We start from the raw sequence: 12,894 nt of genomic DNA on the forward strand, positions 1-12,894 counted from the left end.
AATTCCAACTCCTGGTTCTCCATCTCATCTGGGTAAGTGTAGAATGGCACTAACTCCTATATCTCAAGCAACTCCAATACAGCCTACGTCAACTCCACCCAAAACAGCACCCACTCCTTTTCCAACTGCAGGTTCTCCATCTCATCTGGGTAAGTCTGGAAGGGTACCCATCTGATCTTGTATACAGTAATACAGCCGAAATGGGTATTGCACCAAGACATCACAGCCTGGCAAGTGCGTAGGTTCCAATGCAATGTAATATATCTGTTGTATGTTATGGTTACCGGTATATTATATGTATATTTGTCTAGAAACACCACCAACACCCTCAGCATCTGTATGTTCTGAATCTGTAGCAGCATCTGTCCCATGTAACTCCTCATCATCTCATTTCTCTTACACACTACTGAGTATTACTTTACCCCCCCATCTCTCTCCTCCTTTAATACTTTATATGTTTTATTTAGTATTATAAAACATATGTCTTTCTCCGTATATTAATTGATATATATATTTTTTATCATTTATCTTTTAATAATTACATTTATATTTTTAAATGTAGTAATTTGACTCCTGCTGTCTCCTCCATCTCTCAGCCTTACTTGTTGGTCTCATCACTACTGGGCTGCTGGCTGTTGTGGCTGTTTGTGTAGCAGCACTTCTGCTGAAGAGGACAAGAGCATGTGAGTGTCTAATATCCACCTCTGATATTGCAGTTTATAACACTGAGAAAAATCTGATCATGTAGTTGATTCTAACAGGCACAGTGAGTCAAACACACATCACCTGTCTTCTCTATTAAATACATCCCAACACAGACACACATCACCTGTCTTCTCTATTAAATACATCCCAACACAGACACACATCACCTGCCTCCCTAGTTACACTCATTCCCTGTCTCCTCCATTAAATACATCCCAACACAGACACACATCACCTCTCTCCTCCGTCATATAGAGCCCAACCCAGGCACATGCACACATCACCTGTTTCACCTGTTCAGCTCAGACATTGACAGTAATACTCTTACTCTTTCTATTATAAATATCAGAGACGTGTTCTGGGACCTCATAGTGCACTAACCAACCCAACCCCTGTGCTTTGTTCAGTGTGGCTTATTACCATGTAGAGTTCACCTAGCGTGTAGAGTTCATGAGAGAGCATTTCTCTAGTTCTGTAAGACCATATGGGCCAGGTGAGACAGGATGGTTCATAAACATATGTTATACCTCAGAGTTTTGAAAGCCTCTTAACAAATGTTCATGGGCTTAGAAGTTGATTTAGGTAGCGCTTCGGACTTGTAACCGGAGGGTTGCCGGTTCGAACCCCGACCAGTAGGAACGGCTGAAGTGCCCTTGAGCAAGGCACCTAACCCCTCACTGCTTCCCGAGCGCCGCTATTGTAGCAGGCAGTTCACTGCGCCGGGATTAGTGTGTGCTTCACCTTACTGTGTGTTTACTGTGTGTGTGTTTATTGTGTGTGAGTGTGTTTCACTAATTCATGGATTGGGATAAATGCAGAGACCAAATTTCCCTCACAGGATCAAAAGAGTATATATACTTATACTTACTCATACGTACTGTGTGTCTGATGTCCATAGTGTGTTTGAGTGTATCATGGCTGTTTAAATGAGACCCTAAAACCCTCTCACACACTCCATTCTATTCAGACAGGGTGCAGGTGATGTACATACAGTACGCACATACATACAGGCTTGCATGCACACACAGATGTACGCACACACACACTATTACCCCCCACACACTCACAAGTGAATACACACAAACACACACACACACACAGACACAAATACCATTACCCCCTCCACACACACACACTCACAAGTGAATACACACACACACATATACAAACACACACACACACACACCCTGAAACCCTCTCACACACTCCATTCTATTCAGACTCAGGGTGCAGGTGATGTCCTCTATTCCACTGTGAATATACTGTATCAGCTACTCCTGCTAACTCTGGTGATGATGTGAGTATGTGATTCATTTTGAAGTAATATCAAGCACACACGCCCTCCCTCCTAACATGAGTGTGCAGTGTGGACTGAGTGAGTTACCTGTGGTCACAGGTGATATATTTCATATGTAATAACCGTGTAGTAACTTCCCCACTTTGATTTTCTGGTGCAGGCTGCAGACAGTGTGACCTACGCCACCTTCAACATCAACCACAAGGCCTAAAGCAGGAAGAGACGCCAGGGAAGAGTCAACATCCCCCATAAGGCCTAAAGCAGGAAAAGACAACATAGAAGACTAGCTCACACCTATTTCCATTGTGTGTGCACAGTCACCATTCAAGTGAAGTTTATTCTTTTGTTAAAAGTTATTTCTTCATAGTTAAAGCCAGTGTTGTAGGTGTAGGCAGGTCTGTTCTCCAGAGGGCCAGAGAGCTAGCTGTGCTGACTGGTTGAGGGGAAGGTGGGGGTGGGTGGAGAGACAGGATGCTACAGTACATCTCTAAATAGTGCTTGCGTCTTTAACACGGATATCAGATCACACACGTCCATATCTTTACTCGTCTTGCACCTCCGCACTGGTCCTCCTGCTCTCCTGTTTAGTTCTTGTTAGATATGAAGGTGTTGCTTGTTATGAAATATGACTGGGCCACTCCATACTCATCCACCACCATCACCACACACACACACACACAACACAGACACACAGCCCTCTTACTCACATGTGCAACAGAAGCACAGATGCCAAAAGACATCATTTGTGTGAGAAATGTTCTGTGAGAAACCTATACTGTATGTCTTTTCTTGTTTTTTTTATATTTTTTATAGAATGTGTATGAATAAACATTATTGGACTCAAATCCTGTTGTGGTTTTATTGTGGAAACAAATACTCAGCACCATCATTTCCCTCCTGCACTTACAGCCATATTCCAAGTGTGCAGGTAATATACTGAAGTGGGCTAATCCTGCATTTGAGATGTGTACAGTTTATTTGTGTTGAATTAGCCCACAATGGAGGAGTGTGCTGTCCTGGCCTCTTATAGGGGCATATGGCAATGATGTACTGGTTTTAAAGTATACTAGTTTGAAATTATACTGGTATTAAAGTATACTTCTTGTCTTCTCTTGATCTCTCCTTCTTGTCCCTCTACTGGTGACTGATGTGGGTTAAGTTAGATGTGACGGGCCTTGGATACACACACCATCTCTCTGTCTTTCTCTCTTTCTCTCTCTCACACACACACAAACACATATACACACTTACTTTGTGTTGCTGCAAGATTTCAGCTTTGGGAGAGAGACCACTTGCTTACAGCTTGCCCTGGTGGACAGAACACGATACTTCAACATGATGAACGACAGAATATGGTACTTCACCCTGGTGGACAGAATATGGTACTTCACCCTGGTGGACAGAACACGATACTTCAACATGATGAACGACAGAATATTGTACTTCACCCTGGTGGACAGAATATGGTACTCCAACATGGTACTTCACCCTGGTGGATAGTAGGCCTATACTTCACCATGATGGACTGCATTACTGACTGCCTATGCTGTACTCTGCTGAAGCTCACTAGTTGTACGTTTAACCAATAATTGCAAATCTTTTTCACTAGGACTAAACTCTGAATTGGGATGAATATACATAAGAGGCTTAAGAGAGTCTGTTCTCTCTCTCTCTCTCTCTCCCTTCTTAGCTCTGTTGTATTTAAATGTTTACACACACACACACACACACACACACACACACACACAGAGCAAGATTTCTGCTCTTCCTCCTCTTATGACTTGCATGATGTTTCATCCAAATGTTTCGACCTGAGCTTTACAGAAGAATGGGGCATTGGGACATTTTAAAATGTGTCTTGGGAGATCTGACCAGAAGTGGTCAAAAGACACACTGATTTTTACACATACAGTTTAAGGTGTACAGTCAGAGACATTGCTAAGTAACCACTTGTGTTTACATTCCAAGACTGCCTACAGTAGGCTACGTCACATCTATATGACTTCCCATTGCCGGGGATGCATCAGAGCGCATTAGTGTTTATAGTACAAAAGATATGTGGTCACATGCCTGACCAGAAGTGGAACGTCAAGTGGTTTGAGCGATCACAGCACAATGTGTCTTTGTGGATGTTTACACTTTTATTTAGCTCTGTCCACTTGTGATAAAATCACCCAAGACGGATCTAAAATCAAGTATAAATCAGCATGAAGACCGTTTTTAATCTGTTTTCTGTTTCCCTACTATTCAATACTGTACTTGAAAACTGCTTGCTGCAACTGTCTAAATTAATAATTGAATAAATATTAGCAAGGGTTACTGTAGGCCTACATCTGAAGTCTTGCCATCAGTGAGCATAAACAGCTTGACTCCTGATATAAGGACACTTTTAACTCTCAACAGTGGACAAGCACAGCATGAAAAAATAAACTACTAACAGTGATGCACAAATAAAATATAAAAACAGGACAGTCTAAATACTGTAGATACTGTGGTTTGGTCACATTGGTCAGTGTGTGGTGCCATGTCATCTTATGCAGAAGTGATGTGTGTGTGACAGGCAGATTCATTCTCATAACCCCCTCTGAAGCTCAGCGCAGAGACACACCAGCTCAGACCGTGGCTTTTCCCCAAACTCACACATCACCAACCTGCCGTATGAAAGAGGCTAAAATGCATTTAGCACCAGTGTCCTGTTAGCATTAGCACACCTCTTTAGCTGTTCCACTGAACATATCCCTCTGATCAATGGGCATATACCCTTGCCCCAATAATAAGCTGTTTCTTAAATCGATGATCAAGGCCTGCAAAACATAAACCCGTTGCTTACCTGTGTTCTCCCTAAAGGTGAACCCACAAGAGCGTAGAGACACAAGCTGACCACCTGTGAATACAGAAGCATCTGTGACCGTTGGTCTTCTTTTGTGGTCAGATGCTATAGTGAGCTCATTGTGGTTGTTCAAAGAGGTTGCGTTACATGTTTTGGTTAATCCCATTGATTCATTTACTGGTTACAAAAATGACATAGTTAGTAATGGATTACATTTCAAAGTAATCTGACCCAACCCTGGTTCTCAGTCACCAAGAATAGCATGTGGACAGGTCTTAGACATGTTGTGTTCTCAGTCACCAGTAATAGCGTGTGGACAGGTCTTGGACATGTGCTCTCAGTCATCAAGAATAGCGTGTGGACAGGTCTTGGACATGTTGTGTTCTCAGTCACCAAGAATAGCATGTGGTCTTGGACATGTTGTGTTCTCAGAGTCACCAAGAATAGCATGTGGACAGGTCTTAGACATGCTATGTTCTCAGTCAGCAAGAATAGCATGTGGACAGGTCTTGGACATGCTGTGTTCTCAGAGTCACCAGTAATAGCGTGTGTGGTTAAGGTGTTACTTTTTAGCTGATATAAAGGTGTCTATTCTGAGATATCAGTTCTCAGAACCACAAACCACACGGGACGGTTGGGAAGGTTTTCACCTCGTCTCACATGCACAAACAGCACGTAGCTGCACACACACACACACACACACACACACACACACACACACTGAAGGCTGTAGAAGGTCTTGCCTGAGTCACATTCAGTTAGCTCTCTCTCTCTTACACACACACACACACACACACACACACACACTGAAGGCTGTAGAAGCTCTTGCCTGAGTCACATTCAGTTAGCTCTCTCTCTCACACACACACACACACACACACACACACACACTGAAGGCTGTAGAAGCTCTTGCCTGAGTCACATTCAGTTAGCTCTCTCTCTCTCTTAGAAGCTCTTGCCTGAGTCACATTCACACACACACACACACACACACACACACTGAAGGCTGTAGAAGCTCTTGCCTGAGTCACATTCAGTTAGCTCTCTCTCTCTTACACACACACACACACACACACACACTGAAGGCTGTAGAAGCTCTTGCCTGAGTCACATTCAGTTAGCTCTCTCTCTCTCTTACACACACACACACACACACACTGAAGGCTGTAGAAGGTCTTGCCTGAGTCACATTCAGTTAGCTCTCTCTCTCTTACACACACACACACACGCAAACACACAATGAAGGATTGCTCTAGAAAGTGTGCTGTGTGATGTTTATAACGGTGTATTAGCCTATGATGTTGTTGCACCCCACCTGCAGCACCAGAGCTCATTGATCTTTAGTGATGTTGAAGGTACATGCTGGAATAAAATAAGTTACTGTATGACTGTGACACACATTCCCTTTAACACTCCACTGAATAGAATATGCACAATAGCAGACATGGGCAGTATTTTAATTACTGTACATGTATTTGAAATATGAATACAATTACTTTAGGGTATTTTGTCATTTGTATTTTTTGCAGGATTGGAAAAAATCTAATGTAGTTTCTAACAAAATACTTTGAGGGATTGTATTTAGAGTATTTCAAATACTTAAATACTTAAATCTGTCAATTATTTCCTCATCAATTTCATCACTCAGTTCAATATACTACCTACAGTATAACCATGACAATAGGCGATGCTTATCATAGTCGCTTCATGGTCTTTTGTCCCCCATGTTGCCAGTCATGAATGTATTTCAGTTTAAAAAGAGAACGACCTGTTGATGTTGATGGTGGGTAGTTTCCCTTGTTACAGTTGATTCCACTGTTGTGAAGCCTGCTTGTTGTCAGTTCAGTCATCCTTTACATTGATATGGGACGGGGATTAAACATTTTTACCAGATTTACTTCAGAGTACAGAATTAATAGCCCCCTGCCAGCCATTCAGAATATAAATTTCTTGTCTGTTGGGGATACGTTTTCAATATGCCTTGTAGTTTTCTTTAAAAGTTGGTATACCATGATTATTGTGTGGGTATTTTTGTATTTTCAAATTACTAGTTACTTGTATTTTATACATTTTCACATCAGCATTTTGTTTTTTATTTGGTTTCATTTCATGAGCCAGTATTTGTAGTTTGTAAAAAAATTGTTTTTGATGTATTTGTGTCCACCTCTGCTACTGTATATGCATGATTTCACTGATATGATTTTATAACTGAATAGAATAAGCACAATACTATATGCGTGATTTCACTTATATGATTTTATTCATCAGTCAGGAGTCCAAGGACACACCTTTGCTGTGTTCTCCAGTGTCCAGAGGACTACTCCTATATGGCTAAATAGCAGCTCTAGGCCTACTTTAAAATTGGCCTCTCATGGACAGATCAGGCGCAGAGCTGAGGAACAGTCTACCACACAACCCATGGTTCATCATACCTTAGACCACAGGTGTCAAACATAAGGCCCGGGGGCCAGATCAGGCCCGCCAGCAGGTTTCATCTGGCCCCCCAGATGTTTTGGAGAAGGAAGGGAAAATTAGGAGAAAATAACGATATTGATACGATATTGATATTTGAAACAGAAAGAGCAAAGTGCTTCATATATTCACTCAACACAACAATTATGACAACACGGCCGGTTTTAATTATACTAATTTCAGACTGCTCTAACAGAGCTGTGCAAAAAGGTGTAAACAATAACATATACCAATAGGGATAACATTTACCCTGGGGATCAATAAAGTATCTATCTATCTATCTATCTAGGCATACAGTTGCTCTGAGGGCTGTGCAAATAACACTATTCGGTCGACCCTGATTGGCAACACAGGCCTACAGCTTTACAATAAAGGTAACACAAAACATAGGCTATCGTTAAAAGCCAATATAATAAACCAATTGGCATGCAGATAGAGCTGTGCAAATAAGAAAAAAGTAGGCTACACAGCACATACCTGTTTGTAAATATTTAACTGCACAAGGAGTAGGGCTGGGCGATATGGACCAAAACTGATATCCCAATATATTTTGGAGCTGATTGGCGATATACGATATATATCAATATTTTAAACAGAAAGAGCTAAGTGTTTCGTATTCACTCAACCAGCTTTAATTAGAATGATTTCAGACTGCTCTAACACAGCTGTGCAAAAAAGTGTAAAAAATAACATAGGCCTACACTAGGCATAGGCTACAGTTGCTCTGATAAAGCTGTGCAAATAACAAAAGACCAAAAGTTGACCCTGACTGACAACGCAAGCCTACATTGTACTGCACAATGCAATATTTTGGGCACAAAAATATTGAAAAACCTGCAGTTTTGTCACACAATGCAATTTTTTTACCCGTAAGGGTTTGATAGGGCCTAGATCAGTGGTTTTCAAAGTGGGGGCCGCGAAGGGGTGCCAGGGGGGCCTCAGCAAGTTGGAAGGAAAAATAAAATCAACAAATATCCTCTTAATAAAATCAGCGTGTAGGTTGTCTCCCTGAGGACTTTATATCTGCTACTGTATATCGCTAAACGCAAGCATTCATCAGTGTATTAAATTAGCTAGGCTATGTACCAAAAATGTCATTTTACCGTGAGTCGAAGAGCTGTAAACAGTGTTGTAACTTAAATCTGCGTGTACAAAACCGCTTGGGGCTCCAGTGGAATTTTGATTTCACAACGAGAATTCTCGGTCTAGCCGTTGATGTGCCGACGGAATAGGCATCAGCACCAACCTCTGATCAAGGTAAACAAAATCTGACTCAGTGTCCGTCATGTTTGAAAGTTTGTAGTGCTGCTAGGGAGAACGTTCACACGCAGGGGCGCAGTTGAGCAGAGCTGCGGCTATCTGAATGGTCTGAACACAGAAGAGCAAGTGGCTTTGATAAAATGGCCCATTATTTGACATAATACCGGTATTACGATATTGTCTCAACTACATATCGTTTTCAAAAATATATCAGTCGTAGTCGTAATACCGATATATCACCCAGCCCTACCATGGTATAAACGGGATAATGCCCTTCGATGCGTCCATTATCAGAAATAAATGGACTTCGCAGAAGCAACCGTTCTCCGCTTCACGTCAGACAGTTCATGCCTCCGCGTCGTCCATTTATTTCTGATAATGGACACCTCGTCAGGCATTATCCCTTACTTAAGACCACCAGGCTCGTTTGTGGTGATTTAACATATAGGAGACCCCACGTAGATAAGCATTACCAAAATATGTTTATTAAAGTAATAATGTATGCCAACCGTGAACTACAGTCAGTATCCATGAAATGGTGAGAAAATAAAAGTGTAGTGTAAATCAGGGTAAGTATAAAATGCAGTCTAAAGATAAAGGCGACGCATGTTCTCCTGGAGAGAGGGAACCTCGAACCCAGCCAGCCTCTTATATAGCTGGCTGCCCTGATCAGCTGACTAGCAACACCTGTGCACTGAGAACCTGTGCATTGACTCCGCCCTGCAACACAGAGAAACAAAGACAGGCAAACAGAAACCAACAGTATCATAACACCTCCCCCCATAAAGACAGAGGACCCTCAAAGAGGACCTCTGTATAACCACATAACCCCTCACCCTACAGCAGTACTCTGCCACTAGGAAATGCACTACAATGTACAGTATGAGAAAGACCATAACAGACAGAGGACAGACAAATTACAGCTGTATCACTCACACGGGGCACGAGACAATGTGTCCGCCAACACATTGTCAGCCCCCCGAATATGCCTAATCTCCAGGTTCTAGGGCTGTAGGAACAATACCCACCGCTAGTGATGGGCAAATTAAGCTTTGGTGAACCACTGGACCACAGGAGTGTGAACCTAGCGACACGAGCTGAAAAGCAAAAAGACATGTCACACATACATTTTTCAACTTAAAAGTCCTTAGCAAACCAATATTTTTGGTTACATATACTGGTTTGGGTAAGGACTTTTATGTTGAAAAATCTACATGTGGCAGCCATATTGGATTTTTTCATTAGTGTTGCTAGCTTCACACTGCTGTGGTTTAGTGGTTCACCAAAGCTTCATTTGCTCATCACCACCCACCGCATTAAGCGCTGACTGGGACTCTGCCTTAGACGATGGCATGAAGTCTGATTGCTATTCATTTGTAGGCTGTATGTTAAATAAATATTATAAAGTGTCGTACGTCATCACTTCTGAAGTCGACACCATCAGGAAACAGGTTCTACTGATTCCAGAGAAGAAAGCAGAAACACTTTTAATAAGTTAATAAGTTAATAAGTTAATAATAAGCCGAGCAGACATCACAGTGTAGAAGAACTGGTGGAAAAAGGAAAAAAAAACTGCTGTCTATAGATGCAGTAGTTGTGTTACAGAGGTCAGTATATGCAGCACTATGTCATCTTATGAGGAAGTGGTGTGTATGTGTGACAAGCAGATAAACTCTCAACACCCCTTGTGTGAGGCTCAGAGCAGAGACACTCAGAGGAAGAGATCAGAGGAAATGGCAAAGCTGCACAACCTAACAGTGGGACTACTGCTGACTGTGCTGCTGCTACTGCAAGGTGAGACCAGGACAGACACACGTTAGAGGATGGAACATGTGTCTCGTACCTCAAAAAGACTCTTAAAACAGGTTTCACAGGCTTTGACAGTGATTTGGATGAACTTCTTTGGATTTGGATAAACTTAGAAAATCTAATTACAATGTACAGATATTTTAATACAATGTTATGCTTCATTACTATTCAGTGGGTGTTAATAATGTTCACTTTCCACGTACTGATGTCATCCTACAGTTGCTGAGTGACCTTCAAATGAGTTGAAGGTTATATTCAAATTTGCAGTGGTCTCTTAATTTGTGACTGTCAACTCATTCGAAAGTCACTCATTAACCTTAGGATGACATCTGAAAAATGTGCATTAATCTTAATTTTTTCCAGAACTGTATATATTTTTAAATGTTAAATGTTTACACTTTCCAGGTACCAGAGGAGACTCTAACATGGTGTTTTCCAGTGCTGGAGGTGCTGCCACTCTGCCATGTCATAGTTACCAACGTTACCAAAGCTGCTCATCAGCTACTACATGGGCCTCCAAAGGGTACAGAGGGGATGATGTATTCACCTTTGGGGAGAACAGACCAGATAACACACCCAGAGCTGTGAGTCTGCTCCCTAACTGTTCTCTCCATATTACTGATGTCACCACTAAGGATGCTGGACAGTACACCTGTCAGCAGTACCCAAATGGAGGATCTCAATATGGACCTGAAGCTCCAGTTCATCTCTCTGTTCTCTCAGGTAAGTGTGCTAAATCAGATACTCTCACCGAAAAAGTCTGCTTCAGCATCATATTTCATATCCAGCGGCATATATGGGTCATTAGTTGTATCAGAATCAGAAGCCTAGGATAAAACCATAAGACATGTACACACTGTAGCAATTACCGGTAATTTCCTGTTAATATTTGGATATTTTTAGTAATATTTGGCTATTCATGTGTGTATTATATTCTGATGTGGTAACAGTGGTAGCAGTAGGCTACTAGTCCTAGGTCCACATGGGCTCTGTGCTTATGTTTCATTATCCACAATATTTGTGAGCTAACTATTGGCGTCGTCATCACACTTCAATATTCAGAAATCTGGTTTTCTATTTCTGGCCGAAGCTGCATTGTATTGATTTTAATGTGATGGTAGACAGTGCGTAACGCACCCTAAGCCATGTAAAGTAAACATTGTGGTGTTGCTCACAGGAGGAAAGGTAGAAACTAGAAACTTTAAATGATGAGAAGACGGTAAGTATCGTTCAACTTTATACTGGAACTCTCAAGGACACACTGGACCACGTATCATAGTGCAGTATCAATACCATGTAACGGTTACATCACTACAGTGCTACCTGCTGGTGATGGAGTACACGTACTCAAGCATGATAAAGTAATACTGTAAACACAACATCTCCCCTGTTTCTCATAAGATTACTTTACCCATATGAAATTGAGATCAGATTTCACTCAACCAAATATGTACATATAATCCATTCATTCTATTGCTTTAAAAAATGAGTAACATGTTGAAACACGAGAGAAGTGTCTAAATGTAACCGGCAACATCAATGTTAACTACAATCCATAAAATTGTAAACTTAGATTCTTCAAGGGATTCAGTTAAGTATTATGTCAGTGCATCAGAAATAACTCAGGTTAGTATTATAGTGCATCAGAAGTAACTCAGGTAAGTATTATAGTGCATCAGAAGTATATCACTGAAACAAGGCTGATTAAACTACATATTGAAAAACATAGAATTTGTTTTACATTCTTTTTTTTTTTTTTACATTGTCAAGAAATTACGGAGCCCCCGGGTGACATGGGGAGAAAAAAAACATGGGTTAAAAAAAAAAAAAAAGTAATGTGGGAAAAAAACACGAAGAAGAAAAAAAAAAACGATGTACTTTTGCGGGATCTCGCAAAAGTTTGGGAGATCTCGCAAAAGTTTTTTTCTACTTTTGGAACTCGCTGGGCTTCCTACTTGACCCCAATAGGCCCACAAACCACTACCGCCAGATGGCAATCATATCAGAGGGCCGAACGAGCGAACCGGGAGGAACAGAGGTCCGTTAAATTCTGTCAATAATTGCATAGGCCTTTGATCATAATTGTAGCGCCGAGCTTAGTTGCATTGTGATGTTCCTGTATGTTGTGTGTGTGTGTCAGAGCAGTGGCGGAGCTAGGGGGTGGCTTAGGGGGCTTAAGCCCCGAATCTTTTTTCAAAAGCCCCGAATCTTTTTTTAGTGTTTTAAATTCCCGGCAACTCTTATTTTCAATATAACTTCCCCTCGGTTTCTCTATAAATGTCACAAAATGCTGTATTACTGATGAATTATATCCCTTATTTTCAAAGCCCAATATTGAAAAATAATTTGACTTGCTACACGATCTATGCCAGGTCTCTGGGCTATCCGCTATGGTGATTTCAATGGTTAGATTGATTTGTTTAGATCCAGTGAAAATGCTGCCTTGACAACGCTACGTCATGGCTTCGGTGTTCCAAAAAGCCTCTGTCAGAAGTCTGTCACTTTTACAGTCTGTGATAAA

The 12,894-nt window shown here is 41.3% G+C and overlaps 1 protein-coding gene across 1 annotated transcript in view; it reads left to right on the forward strand.

Moving 5' to 3' along the window:
* The first annotated feature begins 3,337 nt into the window (after positions 1–3,337).
* LOC125298836 overlaps positions 3,338–12,894 on the forward strand; it is a 53,437-nt gene continuing 43,880 nt past the window's right edge. The window contains exons 1-3 of the mRNA XM_048249705.1: positions 3,338–3,481; positions 10,265–10,358; positions 10,779–11,096. Coding sequence (XP_048105662.1) covers positions 3,338–3,481; positions 10,265–10,358; positions 10,779–11,096 — 556 coding nt within the window. The remainder of the gene's footprint in view (positions 3,482–10,264; positions 10,359–10,778; positions 11,097–12,894) is intronic.

The sequence above is a fragment of the Alosa alosa genome, chromosome 8, assembly GCF_017589495.1.
Source record: "Alosa alosa isolate M-15738 ecotype Scorff River chromosome 8, AALO_Geno_1.1, whole genome shotgun sequence".
Classification (NCBI taxonomy): Eukaryota; Metazoa; Chordata; class Actinopteri; order Clupeiformes; family Clupeidae; genus Alosa; species Alosa alosa.